Source organism: Phalangium opilio, unplaced genomic scaffold (genome assembly GCF_054372755.1).
Source record: "Phalangium opilio isolate 3A_F unplaced genomic scaffold, DU_Popi_V2 ptg000209l_1, whole genome shotgun sequence".
NCBI lineage: Eukaryota > Metazoa > Arthropoda > Arachnida > Opiliones > Phalangiidae > Phalangium > Phalangium opilio.
Window position 1 is genome coordinate 992,474 of NW_028324217.1, and position 27,361 is coordinate 1,019,834.

General features: G+C 37.0%; 1 protein-coding gene across 1 annotated transcript in view; it reads right to left on the reverse strand.

The window, feature by feature from the left end:
• The window catches only part of LOC149618172 (uncharacterized), a 28,690-nt gene extending 15,025 nt beyond the window's left edge, over positions 1 to 13,665 (reverse strand). Inside the window, exons 1-5 of the mRNA XM_089853961.1 lie at positions 13,375 to 13,665; positions 3,372 to 4,041; positions 2,723 to 3,221; positions 2,020 to 2,239; positions 1,117 to 1,256 (exon numbers count right to left, since the gene is read on the reverse strand). Coding sequence (XP_089710087.1) covers positions 1,117 to 1,256; positions 2,020 to 2,239; positions 2,723 to 3,221; positions 3,372 to 4,006 — 1,494 coding nt within the window. The 5' untranslated portion in view covers positions 4,007 to 4,041; positions 13,375 to 13,665. The remainder of the gene's footprint in view (positions 1 to 1,116; positions 1,257 to 2,019; positions 2,240 to 2,722; positions 3,222 to 3,371; positions 4,042 to 13,374) is intronic.
• Between the last annotated feature and the right edge of the window lie 13,696 nt (positions 13,666 to 27,361).

Consider the following 27,361-nt stretch of genomic DNA (forward strand, 5'->3'; position numbering starts at 1 on the left):
TTAAGAGTTTGGGGTCAGTAATTTCCAATAATAAAAATAATAGTAATTAAGAAAAATTTAATACCATCCTCAATTATACCATAAGTTTATAAGTGATATATTCCATTCCATAAGTATGAATGGCACTACCAATACAAGTTCGTAATGCTACTGAGATGGACTTACAGTACTCGAGATAACTAGTTCGAGAAGGAGAACGACGGAATTAAGCGAGTCAATTGAAGTCCAAACTGCTACACTCGGTGGTGGTGGTTAATTAATTTTGCAGCTAGGACCAAGTTCCATTCCATCTAGGTCCTATTTAGTCTGAACTTACTTACCCAAATTTGACAGCAGCGCCCCACTCACCAGGCGTATGTCGCTTTACCCTGAATCTATGACCTCCCTACTTCAATCACTTCAAAATTACAAGCTCCATCCAGTTTCTAAGTTACCAGAAATTACAAACTTATGGATGGAACATATCTCATAAACTTATGATATTATAATAATAAACCCAGGTCGATTGCCCAGGTATATAATACTCTATATCTAACGATAATTAAAGAAAACACAATGAACTTTAGGGATATCACGCGAGCGTGAAAAACAACATTAAACGTAAACAATATAACTTGTCCCTAAACTTTTATAGACTCTTAATGATTCCCTTATTTCTTTACACTGCAAACTAACCCTGTCACTGCCGCTTGGTAGCGTGATTCTTTTTCTAACAAAAAAATTACTCCAACAGTGTTTCGGTAAAAGCCCGGGTTATGATACGGCTAACAAAAGGAGATTGCAAAAATAATAGCCGGGAAGCTTTTAAGACCCTAAATCTCGCGGGGTGTTAAGAAGGGGCGTGGCTAAAAACCGGGAAAGGGCGGGAATCTTTCTTTATAAGATCCATACATGAAATATATTTATAGAATCCAAGCAAACTTTGGGTATTAGAACCAGAACGAAAAAAAAACCCTAAGCATTATTTTTAGCTACCCGATAAAATTAGCCTGGCTAACCGTTTTTAATACTCCGTTAAATTTTGTGAAAATTGATTAAATTTTGTGTCTCTAATGGGATTAACAAGTTGGCTACGTTCGCACTATGATAATGTAAGAAGAGAAAAAAATTATTTACCTGATCTTGACCTCCGCGCGAATATCTTGTCGATCCCAATGCGAACGGTCCCGGGTTCGAATCCATATGTTGCTTTCCCACCATACTCCCGAAAAATGGGTCCTTTCTGCCACGTTCGCCTCCACTCGTTTTCATAATACCTTTCGAAATAATAATAACAGTAATTCGTAAATGATATATCTCGTATTTGTTTCTTAAATAATGATTATTTTGATTCTATACAATTAACTTGATTGTAGTAAACGTAGGGGAAAACTACTATAGATTGTAGTAGGTGTAGGAGTAAAACTACTATAGATTGTAGTAGGTGTAGGAGTAAAACTGATATAGATTGTAGTAGGTGTTGGAGTAAAACTGATATAGATTGTAGTAGGTGTTGGAGTAAAACTGCTATAGATTGTAGTAGGTGTAGGAGTAAAACTACTATAGATTGTAGTAGGTGTAGGAGTAAAACTACTATAGATTGTAGTAGGTGTAGGAGTAAAACTACTATAGATTGTAGTAGGTGTAGGATGAAAACTACTATAGATTGTAGTAGGTGTAGGAGTAAAACTACTATAGATCGTAGTAGGTGTAGGATGAAAACTACTATAGATTGTAGTAGGTGTAGGATGAAAACTACTATAGATTGTAGTAGGTGTAGGATGAAAACTACTAAAGATTGTAGGTGTAGGAGGAAAACTACTATAGATTGTAGTAGATGTAGGGGGAAAACTACTAAATTGTAATAGACGTAAATTATAGTGGAATAAGGCTATAGCCCTCAAATCTGAGATCAAGTCCAACTTCAAATTATATAGGTAACCCTTGGTAGGACTGAGATGGGGGTCGAAAGGTTGACGTCATTACTCGATCCCCATTTAGCGGTTGATTAATGGACGGGCGATTAAAGACTATACTGACCATGTTCGGTGTCGTGTCCGAAAGCTTGTCCATCGTCCATCGGTCCGAATTTCCCGAAAACACCGATTCCATCCCCTGGTAAGATCATTTTGCCAGCGCCGGAAGAAGCCGAGCCAGAACTCCCTCCTCCGTGTTGCTGCTGACCGCTCGAATCCCCCCTTCGACCGCTCACTGGTCGACCGCCAAACGACATCGGGATTTTCGTACCGAAATTACGAGTCTGTCAAATTAAATTAAACCCAATTTATTTAATGATGATTTTGAAGGGAAAACACGATTTTTGTAGACTATAACGTAATATTAGATTTAGGAACCACAAAACTCGAATTATTACTACTTTTCTCGTTTTTTGTGAAGTTTAATTTAATTTTCATTCTACGAGCTTGGCTTAGAGATTTGAAATTACGGAAGATTTTTAAGAATGGTAAATTACCATTCAGTCCATAATTAAGTTACGATATTATTAATTAACGTGGTTGTTTTTCTTTTTAACTTTATTTGGTACTATAATATTTAAATAAACTAGAGTTTTCTAATAAAACCATTTTAAAAATGTTCTAGGTAAAAATATCTCTAGAAATTTAAAATCCCCAAGAATTAGGCTACGAATTAGTGTCTAAAAAAAGTTCCCATAATAAATGATAGCTTTGGAAAAGGAAAGTTTAAGAATAAGGCGATAAAACAGAGTATCGGTATCACTTACGTCCAATTTTCCACTTTTAAACAAGGCTCTCTCTTCGGGACTGTTAACGACTGTCCCAAAATCGCCTCCCAAATTGGGTGTCGATAGTGGATTATCCAAAAACTCTCCAGGGGGTGGTGGATTTCTCAACGGAATATGATGTACGACGTAGTCTGGTTTCCTTCCCCGGTATTTGTTACTTCCTCCTCTACCGTAAGGACCACCTTCTTCCGGGAATGCCCCGAAACCGGACAGGTCAAACCCGGCCCCCGAATCCGTGATAATAACCGGGTGACCTCCCGATTCGAAACCGAGACCCGGTTTCAGGTAAATTTTTCCACGTCGACCTCCGCCGAATTTTGTGTAGGGATTCTCGGGGTCAATGATTATGGCCTCCGTCATGAAGTCGTGACCTCCGTAAGATGGAGCTTTCATCATTACACGGCGACGTGAACTCTTGGACGCTTTACCAGCTCGGGATGAGGGCACCACGCTCATTGTGAACGGGTTCATACGGTTACTGGAAATGTATTTAAATAACAAGCGTCAACTATGATGCGGTTTTGACTCTTAAAATTCAATTCCCCTCCCTTTTTGGAAGAACACCCTCTGATGACCAATGGTCAAGATGTACTTGATAAAGATTGTAGTTTAAATAGTTATTACTGACCCTGCTAAGAAACTGGGTAATTGTGGTATGTCGTTGTTCATTTCACTATGTCTGTTCATTCTCCGCATGGTCCTCCACATGGCCCTCAACGTCTTACAATCGGGTTCCGGGGGTTCTTCCGGTCGTACCCTTCCATTTGGCATCTGTTCGCTTTGCCTCCTGGACAATCTGATAGCGGCGGCTGCCGCGGCCGCCGCCGAAGCCGCCGCGGCGTGAGAGGCCGGCACTTTACGGGCCCATGTCCCCTCGACGACGGAAGGCGCCAATAACTTGAGGATATGTCGGTCAGGGTACTTTCCCTCTTCGTCCACGTCCAGGACGCTGTTTAAAGAGATTGGCGTCGCTCTTCGCGTCCTCGAATGACGGTTAAGAAGGTGGTAGTACGAGTTCGTCGTACTGGTACTCAAGTCGCTGGTGGAAGACTGTTTGGTCGCTGAACCGGAAGTGACCACGCATAAATGGAGGCTCAGAAAGATGGCGAATAGTTTGCTGTTACTCGTAGTGGTAGTAGTGGCTCGCGAGTTGCTGATATTTTTAGCTGTTAAAACTTTGGTGGTCGTCATTGATGTAGCTAGGTGGTAATCATCCGACGTTTCCGAATTATTTAACCTCCTTCTTGTTTTAACGGATGCCATACCCCTTTTGTTGTTTACTGTATTTTAGAAGCTTTCTGTTAAGGATAGAAAACGGAACTAAAATTAATAAATAATTTGCCTACTATTTATTTTCCAAAGATCATTAGATGGATTTCACAAATACGAAGATACTTAGTCAGGGAATTTTGAAATGAAATATCTACATGACGACTTCAACCCTTAAAATATATTGTGGTATCAAATCAGGGTTTAATACACGCAACCGAGCTAGGGTCAGCGAGGCGAGGCGTTGGGGGTCATCTTTAAACCGCGTATCATTCATCGCGTGCAAGTAACCCTTAATAGCGCGCGTAAAGTTAAGCAACGATGACCCCAATGATTAATATATAGAGTTACTGTGGACTAAGGAGTATCAAATATCAGTGCACGAGATCCTTTTTTCGCCTTAATGATTACCCGATTACGTTTCATTCTTTTCTATCTTAATTGCTTTCTAGAATTATTTCAAGCCCATGCAGGCTGTAAGACATTAAAAATAGCTCGGCGCGAGCGAATACCTATTCATTTGACCCTTGGGTATTGATTTAATGGTTATTTTTAGGGTGTGGATCATTCTATTTTAAGAAAGACAATCATTTAATTGAAATTAATTAATTCCGGTGAATTTAGATGCTTTCAATTAGTAATTAAATTATATATTACGAAATACGATATACGTTTAATGCTTATATACAGGGTGTTTCTGATAAATCTGCACAGAACTTAAATGGGTGTGTCGTAAAGGGAAGTACGCCTGGTGAGTATGGCGCTGCTGTCAAATTTGGGCTTAGTAATGCACAGACTAAATAGGACCTAGGTGGAACTTGGTCCTAGCTGCAAAATTAATTAACCACCACCAACCGAGTGTAGTTAGGACTTCAATTGACTCGCTTAATTCCGTCGTTCTCCTTCTCGAACTAGTTATCTCGAGAACTGTAAGTCTCTCAGTAGCATTACGAACTTGTATTGGTAGTGTCATTCATACTTATGGAAGGAACGTATCACTTATAAACTTATGGTCCGTGCTACGTCGTCTACTCTCTTATGTTTCCAAGGAACGAAAAAAAATTCCCAAATAAAAAAAGGAAATAAATAAATAAATAAATAAATACACATCTTTTTGGAGCATTTCTTCAGTATAAACAAATAAATAACGTCAAGTACGTCTTATCTATCGCTGTTCGAGATGGAACTGCCTTCTCTCAGGAACGATTTTAAGGCTTATCCATTGGCCTAGGCTACAACTTCCAAGGAGAGATCTATATATTGCAATATAAAATAGGACCTCGAGTTTCGGGTGAAAAAAAGAAATCCCGTAGTATTTACGTAACTATCTCCACTCTACAGCTAGGTTTCGAAGATTCCCTTCTTTTTTTACTGTAAAATATTTGAAGGGTTTTAAAGCGTGAAAAACTGTAGAGGAGTGTAAGTCGGCTCAGTCGAATCACACGGACTACTTTTTCTTTACGAGCTTTAACGTAAATGTATACGTTCGCCTGAACTTTAACTTCGCTACGGGATTGACAGCCTAGATGCGGGATTTTCTTGAATGACGTACGGAGTCAATGAAGAATAAATTCTATTTTATTTTATTTTTTGGATTTTATTATTTTTTTTTCTCTCGTTTGGTTTTATCAATATCCGCGCAGTTTCAGCTCTGGTACGGCAATGGTTCAGTAGTATTATTCTACTATAGTCTAGGGGTTCCCCCTATATTTTTCATTCATCATCGTTAGATTTATCTACGGATATTGAAGAAAATTTTAAATTCTGTTCAGGATGTAGGGGAAAACCACTACATTATTCTGAGTGTCGGAGGAAAACCACTATATTGTAGTAGGAAAACCACTTTATTATGGTAGAATAATTGTACTTCTTCTGAGTGTTGGGGGAAAACCTCTATATCATGGGGTAAAACCTTTGTATCATAGTAGGAAAATCACTTTATCATAGTAGAATATTTATACTTCTTCTGAGTGTTGGAGGAAAACCTCTATATCATAGGAGGAAAACCACTTTTTTATAGTAGAATAATTGTAATTCTTCTGAGTGTTGGAGGAAAACCTCTAAAGCATAGTAGGAAAACCTCTATATCATAGTAGGAAAACTACTATATTTATAGTAGGATAATACTAATAGATAAAAATGAAAAATCTTCCAGTAATTGCGAATTAAAAATCGTGGCAAATATGAATTGCTTATGTGAGGGTGATGTATTGGCCCATCTTCTCCCAATTTCTTATCTCGTAACTTTTGAAAGAACTTAAAAAAAATTGGGGTGAACGAAACGTGTTTTTGACAGAAGGGAGAGGGGGGGTGAGCGAGAGAAGCAGCTCGAACGCCCATAAAATTTGCCTAAAATTAGCAGTCAATCAAGATCTTATAGGATATCCTATATTGCGGGGGCGTTTATGTCAAAACTGCGGAACTCAGAATCATGGAATTTAGTTCTTCCCTTATCTAGATAGAGAGGCAGTGTGTAAGATACTATGGTTAGTAAAGATGGGCCCCCACCATCGAGTCATTTTTCGCAACTTCAGCTATACTCCCATTTTCAAACCAACTTATAGAAAATTGTTTGAAACCGCTGCGTGAGACCATTTTTTTGCTCTCTCTAAAATAAAATGGATAAGTTCAATTTACCATAAACGTGGTTGAAAACGCGTTTAAAATAGATGAGAATTTTTGATTAGTTAGTATTAATTAAAGGTTGTTTAAATGAATATAGATTCAAAGATTTCTAAACATTTTTTCAAATTATTTTGTTAATATATTAAATTATTTATATACATAAATTTAATCTTAATAAAGTTTTTAACTTTCACATGCTTAACCTAAACTAATCTACTTCAACTCTATCTAACTACTATACAGGGTGTTTTCTATAAATTTTTATAAGATAGGACAATCAATTTTGAGTCAAAAATGCGATTTCTAACGCCATTTTGCTCCCCAATTAAGGGACACTGTTTTCCATTGAATCAATTAAGAAACAACAATGATAATTAAACTTAAGGGGTCATCCGTAAAACAATCAAACCATTTTCAAGTCCCTTAATTGCCCTGCAGTACAAAATGTCTTCAAATCAGAATCACTAAAAGAAGACCCCTGTATATTTTACTCTAAATATAAAGTAACACCAAAGATATTTCTTTTGGTTACCATACAAAGCCATTACATCATTGGCCCAAGAAAAACAACAATTTATTGTTTTTTTAGTTCACAAATATGTATTTGTTCGGAACAAGAATTTTATATATCCTAGGCTATATATATCGAAAATAAAAAAACGATAGAACGCCTTAGGTGGAATTTTGATGTTGGGGGCTATTTTTGGAAAATACATATTTCATCTTTAGATTGGCTGAACCTCTTCCATAGCGAAACGTATAAATCATTTGTTAAAAATACCCTTTCTAAGAATAACCCGTATATACGTTACACGATGAGTATTTTCATCGTGTTGTATAACACACCATTCCAAAGATTACTGCAGAAATGACACAGACGTTTTCAACGGGCTTATTTCGTAATGCGTATATATTTATAAGTTTTTAACTTTGTTAAAGGCTGACACGCTGTTTTCAATCGAAATAGCCCATAGAGGAGTCGACCACCTCTCTAATATGATCCACACCCCTTCCCCTTGTAATACAAATCCATGTCCTCCATCCGGTTATGGATTCTCGTTCAACACGCGGCAGCGGCAACGGAGTATCTATATTAAATATAAGTTATCTTTTCCAATTTTCGTCATATTGTTTAAAGGGAGAGTGAAATAGAGAATCAAGTGATTTTTGTCTTCTTCGTTGTCAATTCTTCTACTATAATATAAGATATATCTTCATGTAGGAAATACTTGGAGCCGAATGATTTTAAAATTCTAATTAGTTTGGCACCGATTTCTAGTGCTGTGCGAGTACTCGATAAGAGATGTTCTGAGACTCGAAAAAGTTTCGAGTATCAAATCAAGGCTCGATAAATACTCGAACCTGCTTTTGGAAGACCTTTAACTCTGAGTAGGAGCTAAAAAAATCTACTAGAAAGTCACGTTTATTGGTTAACAGACGCAAGTTATTGCTCATTGGGTAGTTTAGATCATAATACAAGTGTAATGTAGTAGGGTAGTAGCTCCCAGCTGGTCCAATTGTGGAAGTTAAAGTAATAAAATACAATTAAAAGGTCGTTGACTATTATCATTATTGTTTTATTTTATTAATTTATTTTTCTTTTCTTTTTTATTTTTGAAATTCAGCTTAGTAATTTTCCTTTGGGACTTGCGCGAAGTATAACAAAGGCTAGAAGTGACTTCGGTGAGCAATGAGATTCCGAGGAAGATATTAATGAGGAATTAAGTTTGTTAAATTTAAAGGGACTAATATCGTCCGGGAATTGTTTCAAGTAGTTGTCAATGATCAAAATTACACTAAATGTCTATTATGAGAGCGAAAAATTAACATAAAGTGTGGAAATACTAGAAAATCAATTCCCAATTACTCGATAAATACTCGAAACCAATTTTCTAACTACTCGATACTCGATTCGAGTACTCGAGACTCGGCTCGATACTCGATAAGGCAAAATTTCAATACTCGAGACTCGACTCGAAACCAAAAATTCAAGGCTTGCACAGCCCTACCGATTTCATTGAATAATTTGTAATTAGCACCTCCGACCAATAACGTAACTCCCTGCCTTTTTGTTAATAAAATTCACGTGTCATGCTCTGTATCTCGCGCCAAGGTTGTCACAATTTTTATCAAATCTCGTGCTAATTTTCATTCGAAATGGAGCTCGTGCCACGCGAATTTTGTTAACAAAAAGGCAAGGAGTTACGTGATTGGTTGGAGGTGCATTTTCCAAGTATCTATATGAAATTAATCCCAATTTAATTTGAATTTTGAATTTTAAAATCATTAGTGGCAGATATGTCATATAATTAGTGCGAGAACTTTTAAATAGTATAGAAATCACATGATTTTGGGAACGTTCGCTATACCAATAACTCGATCTAAAGAAAGTTGCGTTAAGCTACAACTTTTGCCGTTTGGGAGGGGGGTGAAGGAGGGGTTTCCATTCTAAGCCATGACGTCCAGCGTATCTCGTAAAAGTCGGGAGTTTAGAAACGGGGGTGGTTCTATAAATAACCGAATAGTTCGCCCATTGATTCGAGAAACGATCAGTCGAGCCTTCTCCTCTCTCTCTCTCACTTCGTCCCCCCCCCCCCCCGATGAAAAATGGCTTCTTTTACGGAGGTTCCTAACATCAGCTGTTACTGTTACTAGCCTGCCCCCTTAGCCATAGTCTTCTTCCTATTTTTGCACCCCCCCCCCAAAACGCCCTCTTCCTTCTTGCTCTTCTTGAATTCTAAACTCTAGCTTTTCATTTTGAATTTTATATTTTCATCTTTTCTCGTATCAATTTTCTATTCTTGGAATTGACATATCTGCCGCTGAATTTTAATGCCAGAATTCGTACGCTATGCTATAAGCCTTTGCTGCATTAATACTCTCTGTATTTACGATGATACTTTGAAGTAGTATAGTTGCTACGGATCGGGGTCTGAATTTTTCTCATAGTGGATCAACTTTTGGGATGTTATAACTCTTAAAGTTTAAAGTATTATTGGGTATGCTTTGAGGGTATCGTAGATTATATTGTTCTCTATGCAACGGTACCCGAAACGTACCTCTAAGTCATTCGCAGCTCGAGTTATTAAATTTTAAAGTAAATTTCGTGAAGCCGACATTCAGGGTTTTTTTCTTAATGTATTATCCCATAGCCCCTGTAGAAATGTTTAACCACGCAATACACTATTGTGTTAGGGTGAAGTCACAATATAGGGGCCGTAGGAGTAGCATTAAAGAGTACGTTAAGGAAAGCCAACATATAGGGGTTTTCATTTACATGTATTTTCCCATAGCCCCTGTAGAAATGTTTAACCACGCAATACCCCACTGTGTTCAGGGTGAAGTCACAATATAGGGGCCATAGAAATAACATTGACTATGGTTTAATAACATAAATGACGTCATGCATTTATAGTGGGGTGTAATATATACGCGTAGAGTATATTAGTGAGGCGTGGGTGGCGCGTTTTTGGACATTGATGTAACACTAGGCGTAATTAAAGTCCATCAGCATTTTGTCTTCGAGAGACTTTCGTGGGTAAAAGGAGAGAAAGTCGTCTCGAGTTTCCTGGTGGAGGGCGCCAGCGCAATTTTCTTATCGCCAAGCATTGCCTCTTAATGAGGTGCCAATCAAGAGAAAGCCCTCAACTGAACGCTCTCCAGCCAATGCAGGGTTCCTACGTAGTAATATTACGGTATCCAAACTTGTACAAGAGTTCGTCTTTCTTAAGGGCTAGCGGTTTTTACTCGCTTACCAGTAAATCTAAAAACTATATCCGATGCGTTGGAATGAACTCAAACAAAATTCTAACTCTAGTATCAACTACATGTATTATTATTATTCAAAATTATGAAAAAATTTAAGCTTCTTGTTTTGAATAACAGCTAACCTAACCCCCATTGAACCGAAGCTAGCCAAACTTTAGCCTTAATGAAACCTTGCTTGAACCAAACCTTAACCTAACGAAAGCTTGCTTAAACTGAACCTTAACGACACCTTGCTTGAAATAAACCTTGTCTAAACCTATCCAAAGCTGCCCAAACCTTAACGAAACCTTAAATAACTGCGATTTATGTCACTGAAAAACCGTTGTTTTTCTGAAGTTCTGTGTGTTTGAAAGAATCCCTAGATTTTCTCTAGGCTAGATAAAGTTTCCTTGCCGCAGCAGAGTTTGGAATAGAATAAAAAAAAACAAATTTTGGAACAATTAATTGCTAACGTTTAATGGATTATCTTTAATCCTTCCCCTGGGTATTAAGTAGAATCTCTTTTAATCCGTATGGGTATTAACTTCTTGAAGGGAAAACTCTCCCCCGTCGAGGCTTAGGAAGGGTCAAAGTTCACTCTCAGTTTTCTGTCCCCTAATTAGCGCGGGAAACGACGGGGGTGAGTTAGTTCCTTTCCTCGCCGTATATACTCATTTTTAAGGCACTGAGAATCACGTGACCGTTAATTCTCGGGTTGGCCATTCATAAATTAAGCAATTTTTGGCAAAACGCAATATTGGCTCGCGCGTTTCCCACGGCCTTTACAAAAGACGTAATTAAATTTTACACGCAGAGAGCTTAGAAGCGAATTTCTTTACAAAGGGATACGAGGAATTCTGGGAAGGAAATTGTATAGATTGTTACAGTACGTCATCCGTGTTAAGCTCTCGTATCGTTTGACTCTAATTTGGAAGTTCCTTTTGATTTAACTACCGCCCCCTCGCGTCTTACCTTTCTTTTTATATATATACTATCTCGTTAAAGACAGTTGAGTTGTCTCGATAATACGGGAAATTATATGGCGTACTAATACCTAATGTTAATTTCCTTTAAAGTGAAAGTAGTGTTTTATTATTTCAACCCCTCCCCTCCTTCTGTCTTTTCATTCCAATTATTATTTTATTTCGAACTCAATTTTTAATCACTTCCGCCTTTTTTTCTTCGTTTTTAAAAGTCTATTAAACCCGAAGTTAGCATTCCTTAAGCCTTGGTTTCTCATTTGAATAGCTCGTGTTTTAAAAATTGTGTCACGTGATAACTTATGGAAAAAACGGAGGGCTTATATTAAATTATAGATTATCTTTCAAATTTCGCCTTTCTAATATAGATTTATGAAGTGACTTATTTATAAATAATAACAGAGTTGTTATTTATTTGACATTCTATACAAAACCAATTAAATTTGATGGTATTGTTTGTATTATTCGATGACGTTTGTTATTGACTTTCGATTTTTTTAGTTTGGATAAACAAATAATATTTAAATATAGAAACAGAAAAGTTGACTGAAATAAAAAAATAACAACTTAATGAATAGAAATTTTATTTAAACGGGGAAATTTTGTCTTAATTGCGTTTAATTTTATGAATTGCCACCTGATAAAATAAATTAATAAATTAAAATTAAAATCTTCTTAACAGGCATTCATCATTAAAATTATATTAAAATTTTTCTTAGATTCAATTTTAGAATTCAATTTTGTCTTTGGTAGATGCTGATAGAAGTCCCTGCATCCATCGAAAATAAAATCAGAATTCAATTTATCGCTATAGGCCTAAAGGAAATTCAACTTTTCTGGAGGTTTTTTTGTGTCGACTGTTTTTTATTTTTTTATTTTAGGCATTCAGTCAGTATTGAATTCAGTCCTGGGAATACCTGAACCAACAGGTGTTTTCCAATCGTAACGTTTCTCTCGCCGTTGTCTACTACCTCTCTTTTACTTCGACATATAACCGTTTATATATCGCCTTAAAGATAAAGTTTAAAACACAACAAATAATTCCTAATAATTCCATTAACGTTATGGGTATTATTTATCTATCGGATTTAATATTTTAAATATAATACCGTAAACCTTTTAAAATAATTTCTACCGAATCAACTCCTACTTAAAGTAATCCATAGCCCTTTGACCATTAATGAATTACAAATTTCAGCGTGGGAATTCTTTTGTCATCAAAATTTTACAATTTCTTCGTAGCCTAGTAACTCATTAGCTAAATTGCTATTCTCAAATTACCAATATCTCTGAAATTTTCCACTTAAAACGTGGGTATTATTTTAATTAGGGGTATAAGGGACTTGGTTTCAATTAAGATGTTGAAATGACTAGCTCTCTCACTCTAAAAACCCCTCTTATTTTGCAAATATGAATGATTATGTATTTAATATAAAGGACTAAAAAGAACAGCGGAAAATTTACGTGCCTTTCATATGAAGCTCAGAGCGGTTATTTTAAGAAAATTAAGCCGCAATAATTTGCCGTTAATTAATTGCCTCGATATAGGAGATGTTATCATATTTTAAATAATACCCAAACTCATTTCGAAGCATTATTGCAACATATACAGGGTGTTTCTGAAATGCCAGTCAAAACTTAAGGGTATATTCTTTTTGAAATATCAATTTTGAGTCGAAAATGTATGTAACAACTTCTATCTCCATTTTGTTTGCCACAAGGAACACTGTTTTCAAGTTAAGATTGGAATATCAGTATTTTACGTATGACCCCTTCAATTTAATTAATTAAGAAACTGAACAGGTAATTATTTCTAATTTAATAACGGAGTCATCCCTAAAACACATTTTGAAATCATAACTCGAAAACAGTGTCCCTTAGAAATTATATTTTCGACTCGAATTCGATTTCGCAAAGAATATCCCCTTAAATTAATTTATGGCAAACCTTTCAGAAACACCCTGTATATGTATATGTCCAAAGCAAGCAAATAAACAAACATGAACTAACCTTATACTCTCATCCAAATATCACTCGCTTTAGCCCAGAAAATTGAATTGCGATATAACGTTGGTTAAATGTTCAAGAAACAAACTTAAAAACAAAAATTTGAAGGAAAAACAACAACTTTTAAAATGAAATCATTACGAAAAGTTTTTCTTCTTATATCAGATAGTTGCTACTACGGCGGTTGTTGTTATTGTTGAAACTTTGTTTATAGACGTTTGCGCGAAGCTGTTGTGTGTAGAATGAAGATTGAGGCCCTGCAGCGTCGACGTTGGTCAACTGGTCAAGAAGTGTTTCGAGTGTTGTTGGTGGGAAAATAGTGTTTGTCGGGTCGTACGGGGCGCTCTATCTCCGACGGTTGTCGGATACTTTTTGTCTCGGATCCGTAGCTACGCCGGAAAGGCAACACGCGCCCCAACAAATAGCAGAGAGAGAGAGAGGCCCCAAACGCCAGAAGCGGGGGTGGAAGGAAATACTCTTTACTATACGGAGAGAGAGCGCTCTTGGCAAAGACTTTATAGCGATGCGACGACGCCAGTTAAGTTCAACTCACCGCCTGCCTTGCCTCGCCTCACTTGGACTCTCGCTCGGATCCGCTCAAGGAGAGGGAATACTACAGGGAGAGAAAGACGAAAGCCCCCGATGGTGGGGGTCGAACAAGGCCCCCCTGAGGCTCTGCTACAACGGAATGGGCGACCCCACGCTCTCTCTCTCTCCTCTCTCTTCTTCGTAAAAGGAAAAGTTTCCAAAAGAGTGAACAGAAGAATATGGAGCGTCATGCGTTCAAAGAAAATCATACGCAGTTTGCTTTCGTGTACCTATAGTAATAAACTTACTGTAATACAGCGTTTTTCCCCCGCAGCCGTGTAGTAGACTAATTTCATTTTCATTTTCAGGTAAAGTATAGCTCGGGTAATATTTTAGGGGGAAACTACTACATAACTTGAATAGTTTAATCACTTAGTAAGGAGTTTTTAAACCGTGCTGAGGTTATATTTTAGGGGAGAAAACTAGTATGTATAGGGGGAAAAGTACTATGTATAGGAGGAAAAGTACTATGTATAGGAGGAACATTACTATGTATAGGAGGAAAAGTACTATGTATAGGAGGAAAAGTACTATGTATAGGAGGAAAAGTACTATGTATAGGAGGGAAAGTACTATGTATAGGGAGAAAAGTACTATGTATAGGAGGAAAAGTACTATACTAAGGAGAAATTTACTATATATAGGGGAAAAATACTATGAATGGGAGGAAAAGTACTATGTATAGGGTAAAACTACTATACAAAGGGAAAAAGTCTATATAAACTACTTAAATAACGGGGAAGCTACTATATAAACTACTTAAATAACGGGGAAGCTACTATATATAGGGGGAAACTACTACCACTTGTCCGTGCCCAAACTTTAGTAAAAACGCAACTATAATCAGTATGAAAATCTAACTACATTCTGGGAAACCTACTGAAATAAGAGATATTTAAATAAATCACCTAGTATTAAAAGGCGTCAATTTCTTTGAAAACTTTAAGAAGCAAACTATGTTTGTCCATGAACGGGAGTTAAGAATTTCCCATCAAGATCTGGGTGGAGGTCCTAGCGTCTGAAATGAACTTTAGGGGGGTCGGCAACGTTGTCTGTCCCCCCTATTTTGGGGCACCTCCCTCGGTCGGTAACTCCGCCGATTTGACACCCACGCGTTTTGGGGGCCCGACGAATTGGGGCTCTTCCTCGATCCGAGCGAGAGAATCCCTTCCCTTCTTGTTGTTACTTCCGTTCCCTTTTTAAAAAAGAAACTTGCCTGCAGTTCGCGGGTCCTCCTACTTACTTGGAGTTGTCCTCCTACAAACTACAACAGCATTCGGATAAAATCTCGATACAATCCTATAAGGAAGAAAAAAAAAGTAACTCTTCTTAAAGCTCCTCTTAAACTTTTGGAATGTTTTATACTTAAACCCCCATGTTTTCATGCATGTTCAGGAACTTTTCTTTTTGTTCTGTATCTTTATATATATTGAAATCAAATGTTAAAAGGAATATTATAATATTATACAGGGTGTTTTCCAAGTACATGAGTGGGATGCGTGGATGGTTCTATGGGAAATCAACTAAATTTTGAGAATCGAAAATGTTTAATGTAACTTCTGTGACCAGCCAAAATACCTGAAAAATTCAGGAAATTAAATAAATATCAAAAAACGTAGCAACAATGTGACACTGTAATCCAATGAACTATAACAGGGTTCGTACACGACCTGGAAATCCTGGAAAACCTGGAAAAGTCAGGGCAATTGAAAATAGGCCTAAAAGGTCAGGGAAATGTCAAGGAAATTGAAAATGGACCTAAAAAGTCAGGGAAATATATGGGAGCAAATGTGGATGTACGTTATTGCAAATGGTCAGGGAAATTTGTGGAATTTAGTCAGGGAAAACCTGGAAAAGTCAGGGAATTTCATTCCAATAAATTTGTACGAACCCTGTATAAACACAGTGCTCATCTTGTCATATCACTAATTAACACTTGGCGTTTTCGTGGAAATACAATAGGCCTATGTGTCTCCGATTTATTGGTTAGTTAGTTTGGTCACAAATTGGGGAAGGCATTTAAGGGTCGGACCCTAATTAAATTCTAGCACCATCACCACCGTCGTAATTGAAGCCCATTATTAATTCTAAAATAATTACGTAGGGACCCATAATTTCCATCGATAAAGATAATTTAGAAGAAAAAAAAAGGTTTCAACTCCCATAAAATTACCCTAATATTATACTGAGGGGTACCACGTGCTTCCTGAAACACAAGGCCCCTGTTTTTGGATATTGAATAAGATTTAATATTAAAAAAATACCCACCTAAGCTTTTCCATTATAAAGTTTTATATAATTTTTTTCTGAAAATATATTTTTTTATATAAGAGTTCTTATTAGAAAAGTTAAGAAAATATGCTTTTTAAAGTCCTCATCTATTGTTTAGAATTAGATTTGGCTTTTTTCTTAACCTCTCTATTGCGTTACGGGGTATTTTTTTACGATGCAGGCTGCTGTCGGTTGTACTCTGCTGCGAAGAAATTCGGGAATTTTAATAGAAACTACCACCTACGTAGGTTAAGGATTAAATATTTTTTATTGAAAAAAAAAGGAAATGAAAAAAAAAATGAAATGGCCCGCTGGCATACCTCGGTTTTACGTTACCGTTCATATATTTACTTGAAATTTTTTATATTACAAAGTGTTTCATTCATACTGCAATATAGTAGTTTTCCACCTACACTAAATTCAGTTTATCTTGAATTCATATTTTGTGTTAAATGTTCTCTGCCCTTAATTTAATTCCCGTGTAGTAGAAGAAGCACTAATTCGATGTGCAGTATTATTCCTACTATAATACAGGAGTTTTCCACCTACACTAAATTTCAGTTCATCTTGAATTCATATTTTGCGTTAAATATTTTCTGCCCTTAATTTAATTCCCGTGTAGTAAAAAAAGCACTAATTCGATGTGCAGTATTATTCCTACTAAAATACAGTGGTTTTCCACCTACATTGAATTCAATTTATCTTGAATTCATATTTTATGTTAAATATTCTCTGCATTTAATTCAATTCCCATGTAGTAGAAAAGCACTCTTATTTTTATCATAAGTATATTCCGGGGTGTAGTATTATTCCTACTACAGTATAGTAGTTTTCCACCTATACTAAATTAATTTAAAATATTTAATTCATAATTTTTACGTTAATTCAAATCCAGTGTAGGATTAGAAAGAAAAATCACTGAAACGTAGTAGAATAATACTACCAAAACTGAATGAAACTTTAATAAATCGTTAGACTTAGAAGAAAACAAAATGGCGGCGGCGTCCGGCCACGAGAGTGTATTATTTATTGAATTAATTAAAATTTTCAATTAAGTCGAAAGGGGTACGTCAACAGGGTTTAAAATGAATAACGAATCCATCGTTAAGCCTTGGCCTCTACCACCAAACCCCCCCCCCTCTCTTAAATTCTAAATCGTGAAAAATTCATTAATAATCTCAAGTTTCTCTGGCGCTCTAGCTCTTGAAAATCATTAAATTTTCGAACAGGTCCCTAGATGCGAGAGAACGCTTGAAATGTGAGATGAGTTACATTAGGAACTAGGGTTAAATCCGAGAGAGGGGGGAGAAATTTCGCTGGCAATCGTTTATCGTGACCGAGGCTTAATGGCCATCGCAGTTCAGAAGGAGGGAGGGGGGAGACACGCTACATCCCCCCAACTATAGTAATTCGAGATATAAGTGAGCATTAGTTAATAATTAGTAAGTGAACATTATAAACAAATAAATAAACAATTGAAGACATTGTATAGTTTTTGATCAGCTGTTCAGTGAAATAGTTCTATGGGAAATCCGTCATACTCAAAATTGATGCTTTCCCATAGAACTATCCCACTAAAGTACTTAATTTGGTCCTATAATTATCCCCACATCTTTTTGGAATGAATACCCTGTTTATAGTTCAAAGTAACAAACGACAGAACAAGGATTAAACTTTTAAAATTTTTACTAATTTTGTTTATAACTTATTGGGGCCTTATTATTTACTTATGACAGTTGAATATATCGAATACGCGTGGGCGGATGTTTATTTGCGTCTTTAAAATGGTAATACGTTGTAAACGATGGTGTAAGGATACGCTTAGATTAATTCCCGTAGAGATAAAAGTAGTTCGTGACGTAATTAAGGTGAATGAGTGAGCTAGAGAATCAAGGCTTAATATTCGAGGCGTGGAACCATTTTGACGACGCTGTATTCGCTTAATTTGATGATTGGTTATCGATAAAGCCACTTTAATTTCGACCAACCCGACTACCTAATATAGTCTCTTAGCAACTTTGCAATGCGATTGTTTTCAAAAATGACCCCTTAAGATTGCCAAGGGGTTGTACTTTTGGGGGTGTCCTTCCCAGGCGCTAAAACACTATACTAACTCGGTGGAATCAAGCTGAGGAATGTTGTATATATCCCACCACCTCTCGTTAACAACTTTGACCATTTAAACTTAGTTTGGACAGATATTTAAAGTGATAATGAAATGATCAGATTAGCGGATCTTTGATGCCATAGTTGTACGAACAAGGGAAGCTTACTTCTCTAGCATACTTCTCTTATAAACATAAGTTTATAAGTTTATGTTCCATAAGTATGAATGGCACTTCCAATACAAGTTCGTAATGCTACTGAGATGGAATTACAGTACTCGAGATAACTAGTTCGAGAAGGAGAACGACAATTAAGCGAGTCAATTGAAGTCCTAACTACACTCGGTGCTGGTTAATTAATTTTGCAGGACCAAGTTCCATCTAGGTCCTATTTTGTCTGAACTTACCAAGCCCAAATTTGACAGCAGCGCCTCACCAAGCGTACTTCGCTTTACATCAATCACTTCAAAATTACAAACTTATGGAAGGAACATACCTTATGAACTTATGGTTAAAATAATTCAAATTAAACGCAGCCCGAGGATTATTCTGGCAAAATACAACGAAAGATAGTTGTTAAAAATTGTATCAGGTCATTGTTGTTGAAACAAAATGAAAATCTGTCCCATAGGACCCTTTTGAAAGAACTATGATGAAAAAGCGCTAGCTTAATTCTCCATCCAGAAACACTTTTAGTTTTCTTCCATATAAAAAGCCTCTTGAGAATCGGCATGCAGCCTCTCTCCGTCCGACAATGGATATCAAAAATAGACGCGAAAGATGGTCCCTGTTCAATGGTCTTCCCTGCTGGTTATATGAAGTTATATATTTATTTCGGATATCCGTTTAGATTCGAGGTTGGCCGCCGGAATCTTGTTCATCCCACGCTCTCGCGATTGGTAACAGCGATTAGAACACGCGGCGGCCAGCAACCTGCTGGCTCCGAAAGATACAGGAATCCAAAGGAGTCCCGCGAGGATTCTACCAAACTCCGCGCACCAATCCATTCTTTATACTATAATACACAATGACGACGTGCTCTACTATTATCGTAGTAGTATGAACCCAGGAATACATACGGCCACTGGTAATAATTATGTTTGTGTTAATTTCTGTGAATTCGGGGTTTTGTGGGCGTACCCGCGGCTTCAAAACTTATACTACGCGTCACGCGTCTCATAATTCTGATGACGTCTTTCTAACTGTGTTTCATTGATTTGTAGCAACGTGATGTCCTAAGGGCTCGAACGGCCACTGGCAATAATTATGCCCCCATATCTCCGATGTTATTTCCTATGAATTCGGGGTTTTGTGGGTATTCCGGACTTGAGAACTTACTACGCGTCATCACACATCTTTTAATTCTGATGATGTCTTTCTAATTCTAACTGTGTTTCATTATTTGGTAGCCAATCAAGGTAAAAAGCGCTCGAAAGGTGCAACAGGCAGCAAGGTAGATTATTAATTCACGAGGTAAAATCATCGTCATACACAAAGATTAGTCTAGCTTGTCCTACCCCAAAATTCGCCTAGATACGTTGATAAAAATAGGTACGCAATAATTCCTATTAGTTATATGCATTCCTGGTATGAACTAGAACACTCACTATACGTTACTCTGTCTTGATTGGCTGACCTTTTATATCCATTACGATGACGTAGTGCCTATTTAATTTGGGGGAAGAGGGGCGCAATTATTTATTGGATACTTTGAAAACTTGAATGGGATTTTAACTCCAGTTTATATTGTTCAGTAGGTTTATTATAGTTTATAGTCTATTAGAAGTTAATTAACTCGAGGATATTAAGCAATGATTACGAACATGGTTCGATATTTAGTTAATAATACATTTTAACATTTTGATATCTCTGATTTGATCTATTTCAGAATGTACTGTTTTCCAAAACCTTACTTTCGACATGTTGTCATCTTTGGAAACGGAACGGCGATTAATTGGTTTTGTTGTGGGCGGTCTGGACGGGTGGATATGACGTATTATAGAAGGCTATGACGTCACCCCCTGGAAACTGGGCCAGTGTTAGTGTTAGGTTCAACGTTCTTGTATATCGTCATCTATCAGAGGGACGCGAGTTGAGATGACAATTCAATTTGACCCTAGAGAAAACCTTATTCATTGCCAGTTGAGGTGTCGATATAAAGTTCGGAAGTTCTTACTAAGACAATAACGTCTGCCTCAACGTGTAGCTGTAGCTTTCAACCTAAAAGACGTTCTGATACCCTTTAATTACTCTTAAGTTTAAATTTCACTTTAACTTTTAGTAATATTGTTAAGCCTAAATTGAAAAGCACGTGGGATTCTGTTTTTTGCGCCTAAATTGTAAAGCGTGTGATATTATTATTTTTCGTGCCTAAATTGAAAAGCGCGTGATATTCTTTAATTTCGCGCCGAAATTGAAAAGCGCGTGATATTCTTTAATTTCGCGCCTAAATTGAAAAGCGCGTGATATTTTCGCGCCTAAATTAAAAAGCGCGTGAAATTTTCGCGCCTATATTGAAAAGCACGTGCTATATAATTTTTTGGGGGATTAAACTTGATAATCTTTCTCATTTAACTCTTTGTAGCCTGTAGATATTAATTTCTTAAACTCTCTATTATCAGACGCGCTATTATCTATTTGTCATATCCATAGAGCGTTTTAGAAAGCATCATTATATTACACTAGTAAATAATACTTTAATTAAAATCAGTTCTCGTCATATATAAATAAATATTTGTATGAAAGGCAAAGGCTTAGGTTATACAAACTTTGACTGGAGGATAATAATAAAGAAAAAAAACAAGAGGGCAATTTTGCGTGAATGAAGCTTCGACCCCCCCCATTGCCGTACTCCCCCCTCTATCGTAGTGCCCCCCCGCGCTTTGGTAACCCCAAGCTGCCGTGCCTTCATTGATTTTGGAGCTCGAGCTTTAGTGAATGGCTAGGCATTCCAGCGTGCCTTTCCTCGCTTCCACTGACCCTCCCAAAAGCCCTTAATATAGATGTAGGAAATATATTTAGCTTTCATTCAGGCAGTGGCCCTTTAAAAATGTCCACTTTAGCTTGACCAGTTTAAAATGTAAATGCTTGGGGGTCTACTGGACCTATGGCCACTTAATTAATTTATTAGAAACATTTCAAGGTTGTTTCTCCATTTTATATGGCCAATGTCCAGTTTTTTAATTTTAAAGTGCTTTGGCTCTACTGGTCATATGACCAGTTTAAAAACAAATCCTTATTTCTCAGCCTGTTCTTGAGTCCTTAGCAGTATAGTCCACTTGAACACACCAACCAGACTCTACAACCGACCTTTGAGACCAGCTAGGGTAGAGTCTCTTCGTTACGCTAATATGTTTTTAATATCTATGCACTAGTAACAGATTTCGCATCCCTGCCTTGGATGACGTTGGCAATCCTGGCATGCTCTAGCTATAGAATCGGGGGCGATTCCACCTTAAATCCTTACCCGCATTCTGTAAGAATGTTTTCCTCGATCCCGAGTTACTTCGGGGCTCAAGATAGAACCGAAGGAGTAGAGAGGGACTTACTCCAGTGCATTCTCTAGCTGCACTGGGATAATTCCTTTTTTTTTTCGATTTTCCCGCAAAAGCTAAGTTGGAATTTTTCGTTCATAAATTCCTTCTGCTATATCCGGTAGTAGTATTTTTTCATCCGTTAGGGGAATTTTACGGCGTAGGGTATTTTGTTAATGGTTGGAAACGTCGCCCTTTCTACTATACCAGGAGGTTATAGATGATTTTTGGTAGGGTTTTTTATTTATTTTTTAAATTGATTCAAGGGTTGTCAGCTTTTCTCTTAAAACTATATAGAGAATACAACTTTAGAATGAGTTGAGTTTACTTGGGTTTTCTAGTAGGAGTGAATGCTTTCTAAGACTGCACTTAAACTACTATAAATATAAAGCGAAGTTAATTTTAGGAAATAGATAAGTAAGTAATTGTTTAATGCGTAACTGCTTCTGTAAGTCTTTAGTTCATATTAGGAATGTGTATCTAGAGTTCAAAGTTTAAAGGTTATGGATTGTTCAGACTTTCAAACTTCAATAGAAATTGATGAAAATTACGTTTGAGTGAATTGGTTACTAAGTCATTGTTATACCAGTAAATAATTCAATCTAGTTAGGTCAAAGGTTATTCCTCTTCTCATAGCTCCTGTGACGTCACAGTTCAGTGGATATTTAAGTGAATGCTATTCATTGATAATTTCATAGAATACAAACTATAGAAAAGAAATAATAAAGCTAATTATTAAGGAGGGTAATTATCCTTAATTATTAGATTGGTTCCGAGAAGTACGTTCCCTTTTTTGAAAAGGAGAAGAGCTTCGAATATCTCGAAGTCATCTTCTTGGAGCTAATTATTGATTAAAATATGAGAACCTTTTGAAAGAAGACACCGAACGCTCTTAAAAAGGGATACTGAAACGAATTAACAAGCTGAAATATTACGTAACTCTATAATGGAAACCATTAACAAGCTAATTTCATTAAGTAAAATCATAAGATAAATTTGTTAATCTCTAGTAACTTAGAAACTGGAGCTTGTAATTTTGAAGTGATTGAAGTAGGGAGGTCATAGATTCAGGGTAAAGCGATATATGCCTGGTGAGGAGGCACTGTTGTCAAATTTGGGTAACTTAGTAAGTTCAGACTAAAAAGGACCTAGATGGAACTTGGCCCTGTAAAATTAATTAACCACCACCGAGTGTAGCTTAGGACTTCAATTGACTCGCTTCCGTCGTTCTCCTTCTCGAACTAGTTATCTCGAGTACTGTAAGCCCATCTCTCAGTAACATTACGAACTTGTATACAGGTAGTGCCATTCATACTTATAGAAGGAACTTATCACTTATAAACTTATGGTAGTATTAAATGCTTTACCAATTTTGCATCAAACAAAGAAGGAAGGACCTTATTGAATAGTAGTAATTTTCTCCGGGGCTGTCTTTGGTGGAGAGGACTTCAACTTTTACTATACGTCGTGCAAGAGATGAGAGTGTCCGCGGGGTCCATTTTGAAAACGTCACCGAAAGGCTATCTCACTATTGGTTTAATTACATTGGAAAGCCTAATAAACTGAAGCTAGAGATGTCCCTTCCCCACTCTGTGTCAATCCTATTTTATCTTCTAGTCCACAACATAACATTCTAACCTCTCCCCATCCCCATGACCACGTACCCTTCTGGACTGGACTCTGAAACCTCCGACAGAAATACTCTGGTTTATTAGAAAGGGAACGAGGGAAGGAAGGATGGAGGTTTGGTTCGGTTGTAAGAGCTGTTCCGAGCAGTTCAAGGCAGAAATAGAATCTCATTCAGAGTGCTCAATATGTGACATACGCACGCTCTTTCCAAGGGATAATAGGATACTGCCAGGGTTATATACGACCCTGTGATTGCACCCAACACCCTTTCCGAAACAAAACCCTGTAACTCAATCTAACCCTAATTTCATTTCAAATGGGATTTTAAACTTGTTTTAAGTAACTTCCGGTGGAGAGGTACTTTTGCGTAACTGTTAACCTGGATAAGTCAGGGATTTGAAAAAAGGGGGGAGTCAGGGATAGGTCAGGGATTTGAAAAAAGGGGGGAGTCAGGGATAGGTCAGGGATTTCGTTTGGTATATCAAACCATGATTGCATCGAGCAATGGTAAATATGGCCCTGGGTGTGACCATGAAGTGGACTCTGACTGGTAAACACCTTAAAAATGGTCCCAGGGATATTGCAGCAAAGGTTTGGTTAGGGCAAAGCTAATATAATTCCTGTTTTTTGAAAAAAGCACTGTTACGTTGTATTTGCAGTCATTTCTCGTATCGAGCTATAGTTGACTTTTAGGAGAGAGGTTGTGACAGAGTCGGTAAAGTTTTGCAATAGGGTTCGGGGGTCTCTATTAGAGGAGAACTATCTCTCCTTTGCACACACAAACACACACACACCACGTAGACCAACGGGCGTTACTGCAAATCTCAGCACTAGTAACATAAGTTCGTAAGTTATGTTCCGTCCGTAAGTTTGTAAATTCTGGTAACTTAGAAACTGCAGCTTGTAATTTTGAAGTGATTGAAGTAGGGAGGTCATAGATTCAGGGTAAATAGCGACATACGCCTGGTGAGTGAGGTGGCGCTGCTGTCAAATTTGGGTAACTTAGTAAGTTCAGACTGAATAGGACCTAGATGGAACTTGGTCCTAGCTGCAAAATTAATTAACCACCATGCACCGAGTGTAGTTTGGACTTCAATTCAATTGACTCGCTTAATTCCGTCGTTCTCCTTCTCGAACTAGCTAGTTATCTCGAGTACTGTAAGTCCATCTCAGTAGCATTACGAACTTGTATTGGTAGTGCCATTCATACTTGTGGGAACATATCTTATAAACTTATGCTAGTAGGAAACGGAGGGACGTTTTATGAATCACTGTAGAGTCCCTCTATTTCTATCCAAGTGAGAGGGGTCCAGGAGTAGATCCTTGGATGAAAGAGGTGAAATGGAGTTGTGGGCCATGTCACATGTGCGGCAATTAAATTATCCCAGAGTACCTCGAGCACGCCCCTACCCTTTGGTGTAAGGTATTGTTAAGTGCTTCCGCCTAGCGCTTGGAGGATTTCGTTGGCGTTCCGTTGATGGGTAGTTTACATAGGCTTCGTTATAGGCACGGAGATGGAGAATACTTCTCCATCTCTCCTTTTTTCTCCAAGGTAGATCCAGCTTGCTGGCGTTATTTGATATTTCAGTTTATTGATTGAGAAAACTGATATTAAAAGTTAGTTTTGTAAAGGAAACGCTGTTCCTTTTTGGAAGGCGGGTTAGTTGATTGGATGCCATTCATTGATTGCGTTGGCTTGTTGCTCGATCCTATACAGTATATATAGTATACAGTCTACAAAATTTAATGGTGTCTTACAATATGGAAAGAACAGTCTGGTGAACTTTCTTTTATGACCATAGTACAATGGGTCTATTTTATACACCTGTCTGCGATGGATTTCGCCCTAATTTTTTAATAATATTCAAGGTTTAGTTCGTATTAAGATAAAGGGTGAGTGAAATGATTAATTAAAAACAGCAAAATCGTTTATAAATTATTTCTCGCGCCTTATTCCCGATACGTATGCCAAGGCTTAACGAGAAATCACTTTTTTAATGGAAGAATCTGAGTTAAAGTGAGGCATTGTCTGCTTCAAAGTCAACACGTTTCAATATTTTCAATTGTGAAGCCGATAACGCGACATTTTAACCAAGGTTTGTCAGTTTAAAAGTGATTGCCTGTTAAGCCTTTGCATCTGCATCGGGAATAAGTTGATATTACTAAGCCTAACTCTATTCTTTTGGAAAACAAATAACAGACGGCCCTCACCTTTTGTTTGAGAGAGGGAGAGAGAGAGAGAGAGTGAGAGGGAGAGAGAGAGAGAGAGAGAGAGAGAGAGAGAGAGAGAGAGAGAGAGAGAGAGAGAGAGAGAGTGAGAGGGAGAGAGAGAGAGAGAGAGAGAGTGAGAGGGAGAGAGAGAGAGAGAGAGTCAAAGTAGCCCCTAATAGAAAAATGCATTGCGAACAAGACCTTTGACCGAGTGTGTCATTGAAAAGTTCATCTCGGAATTCCTTCCCAAAATCTGTCTGTTAAATCTTTTTGGGGAAAATTATTTTTGCGTTATATTGGGGGGGGGGGTGTCTAGGTGCGTGCAACATCTGTTTCGTATATGATATATAGCTGTCGTTGTCTTTACGATTTGGGAGAGGAGCTTAGAGCTATAGTCCAAGGAAGAAAATTTCATTTTAATTAAATTCCTGGCTAATTTATTGTCGTTTTTGGCGACGGTGGTATCCCGACCTTAAAGCGAAAGAATTCGTGCCCTGCCCCCCCCCACCCCTCGTCTAGGGACCTTAGATTCTTAATTAAATTTTCTTTACCCCATGAGTATAAGTGGTTTTAGAGCGTCGATGGGGTTTTCACTCACTATCTTTATTATAACTTCAGTTTTTAATTTACTTTTGTCTTGTTGTTCAGGTAGCCTAGGCCTATATAGCTTTTATCTTTTGATGTTTATCGCTTAAACCAAGTTTCTTCTTTGAGATTAAATTTCTAAAGCTGGTTTGCAGTGCATCTTAGCTTCATTCTTCAAATCCTACAATCCTTCAGGAATGTTATTAAATTCTTAATTGCTCCGATAAATATTGTTTGAATTCTTTCACCATGTTTCTAGTTAAGGTATTTAAGATAATGCATACGAAGGTACGATATAGTCCGTTTTATCTCTCATTCTAGCTTTAATTCGTATTAGTTTCATTTCAATGGATACAGAACGGAAATTTTATTTTTGTGTATCTTATAAATATTATTAAGTTACGTTTATGTTTTTGGTAAGAAATATTTTGGTTCCTGAAAGCTAATATCTGATTGGGTTTTTTTTTCTGCTGTATATCCTTATTGCTAAAAGCAGGAATGCATACAGTTACTGGGAATAATTGTGCCCTCATATCTTCCATCATGTTATTTTCTGCCGAGTTAGGTGTGACGTCTTTTTAACTGCGATTTTATTGGTTGGTATCAAATCCGCTCTTAGATACGTTGAATGAATTGAAAATGGATACAAAAATATTCCAATTAACTGTATGAATTATTAATATTACCAAAAGTTATTTAAAATAATTTTAGAAACTTCTTGAATAGTGAAATAAGTAAAAGTATTTTCTTTTTAAAAAATCTAAAAATAAAATTTGCGTCCATTTTTGGAACCAAAATTTAATGAAGTTCTCTTTTAAATAAAAAAAAATTGGAAAAACGAATTCCAAATGGTTTTAATCATAATAATTTTTAATTCCATTTTTTTAAAGTTTTTTTTAAAAAATAATACAACTTTAAAAATTAAATTAGAATTTTTTAAAATCAGCCCCTGTTGGGTAGCTTCTCCCTGAACAGCGGTGTGCTGCGTGTGAAACATTTCTACAGGGGCTATGGAGAAATACATAGAGATGAAACCCCTTATTTGTAACTGCACCATTACACACCAAA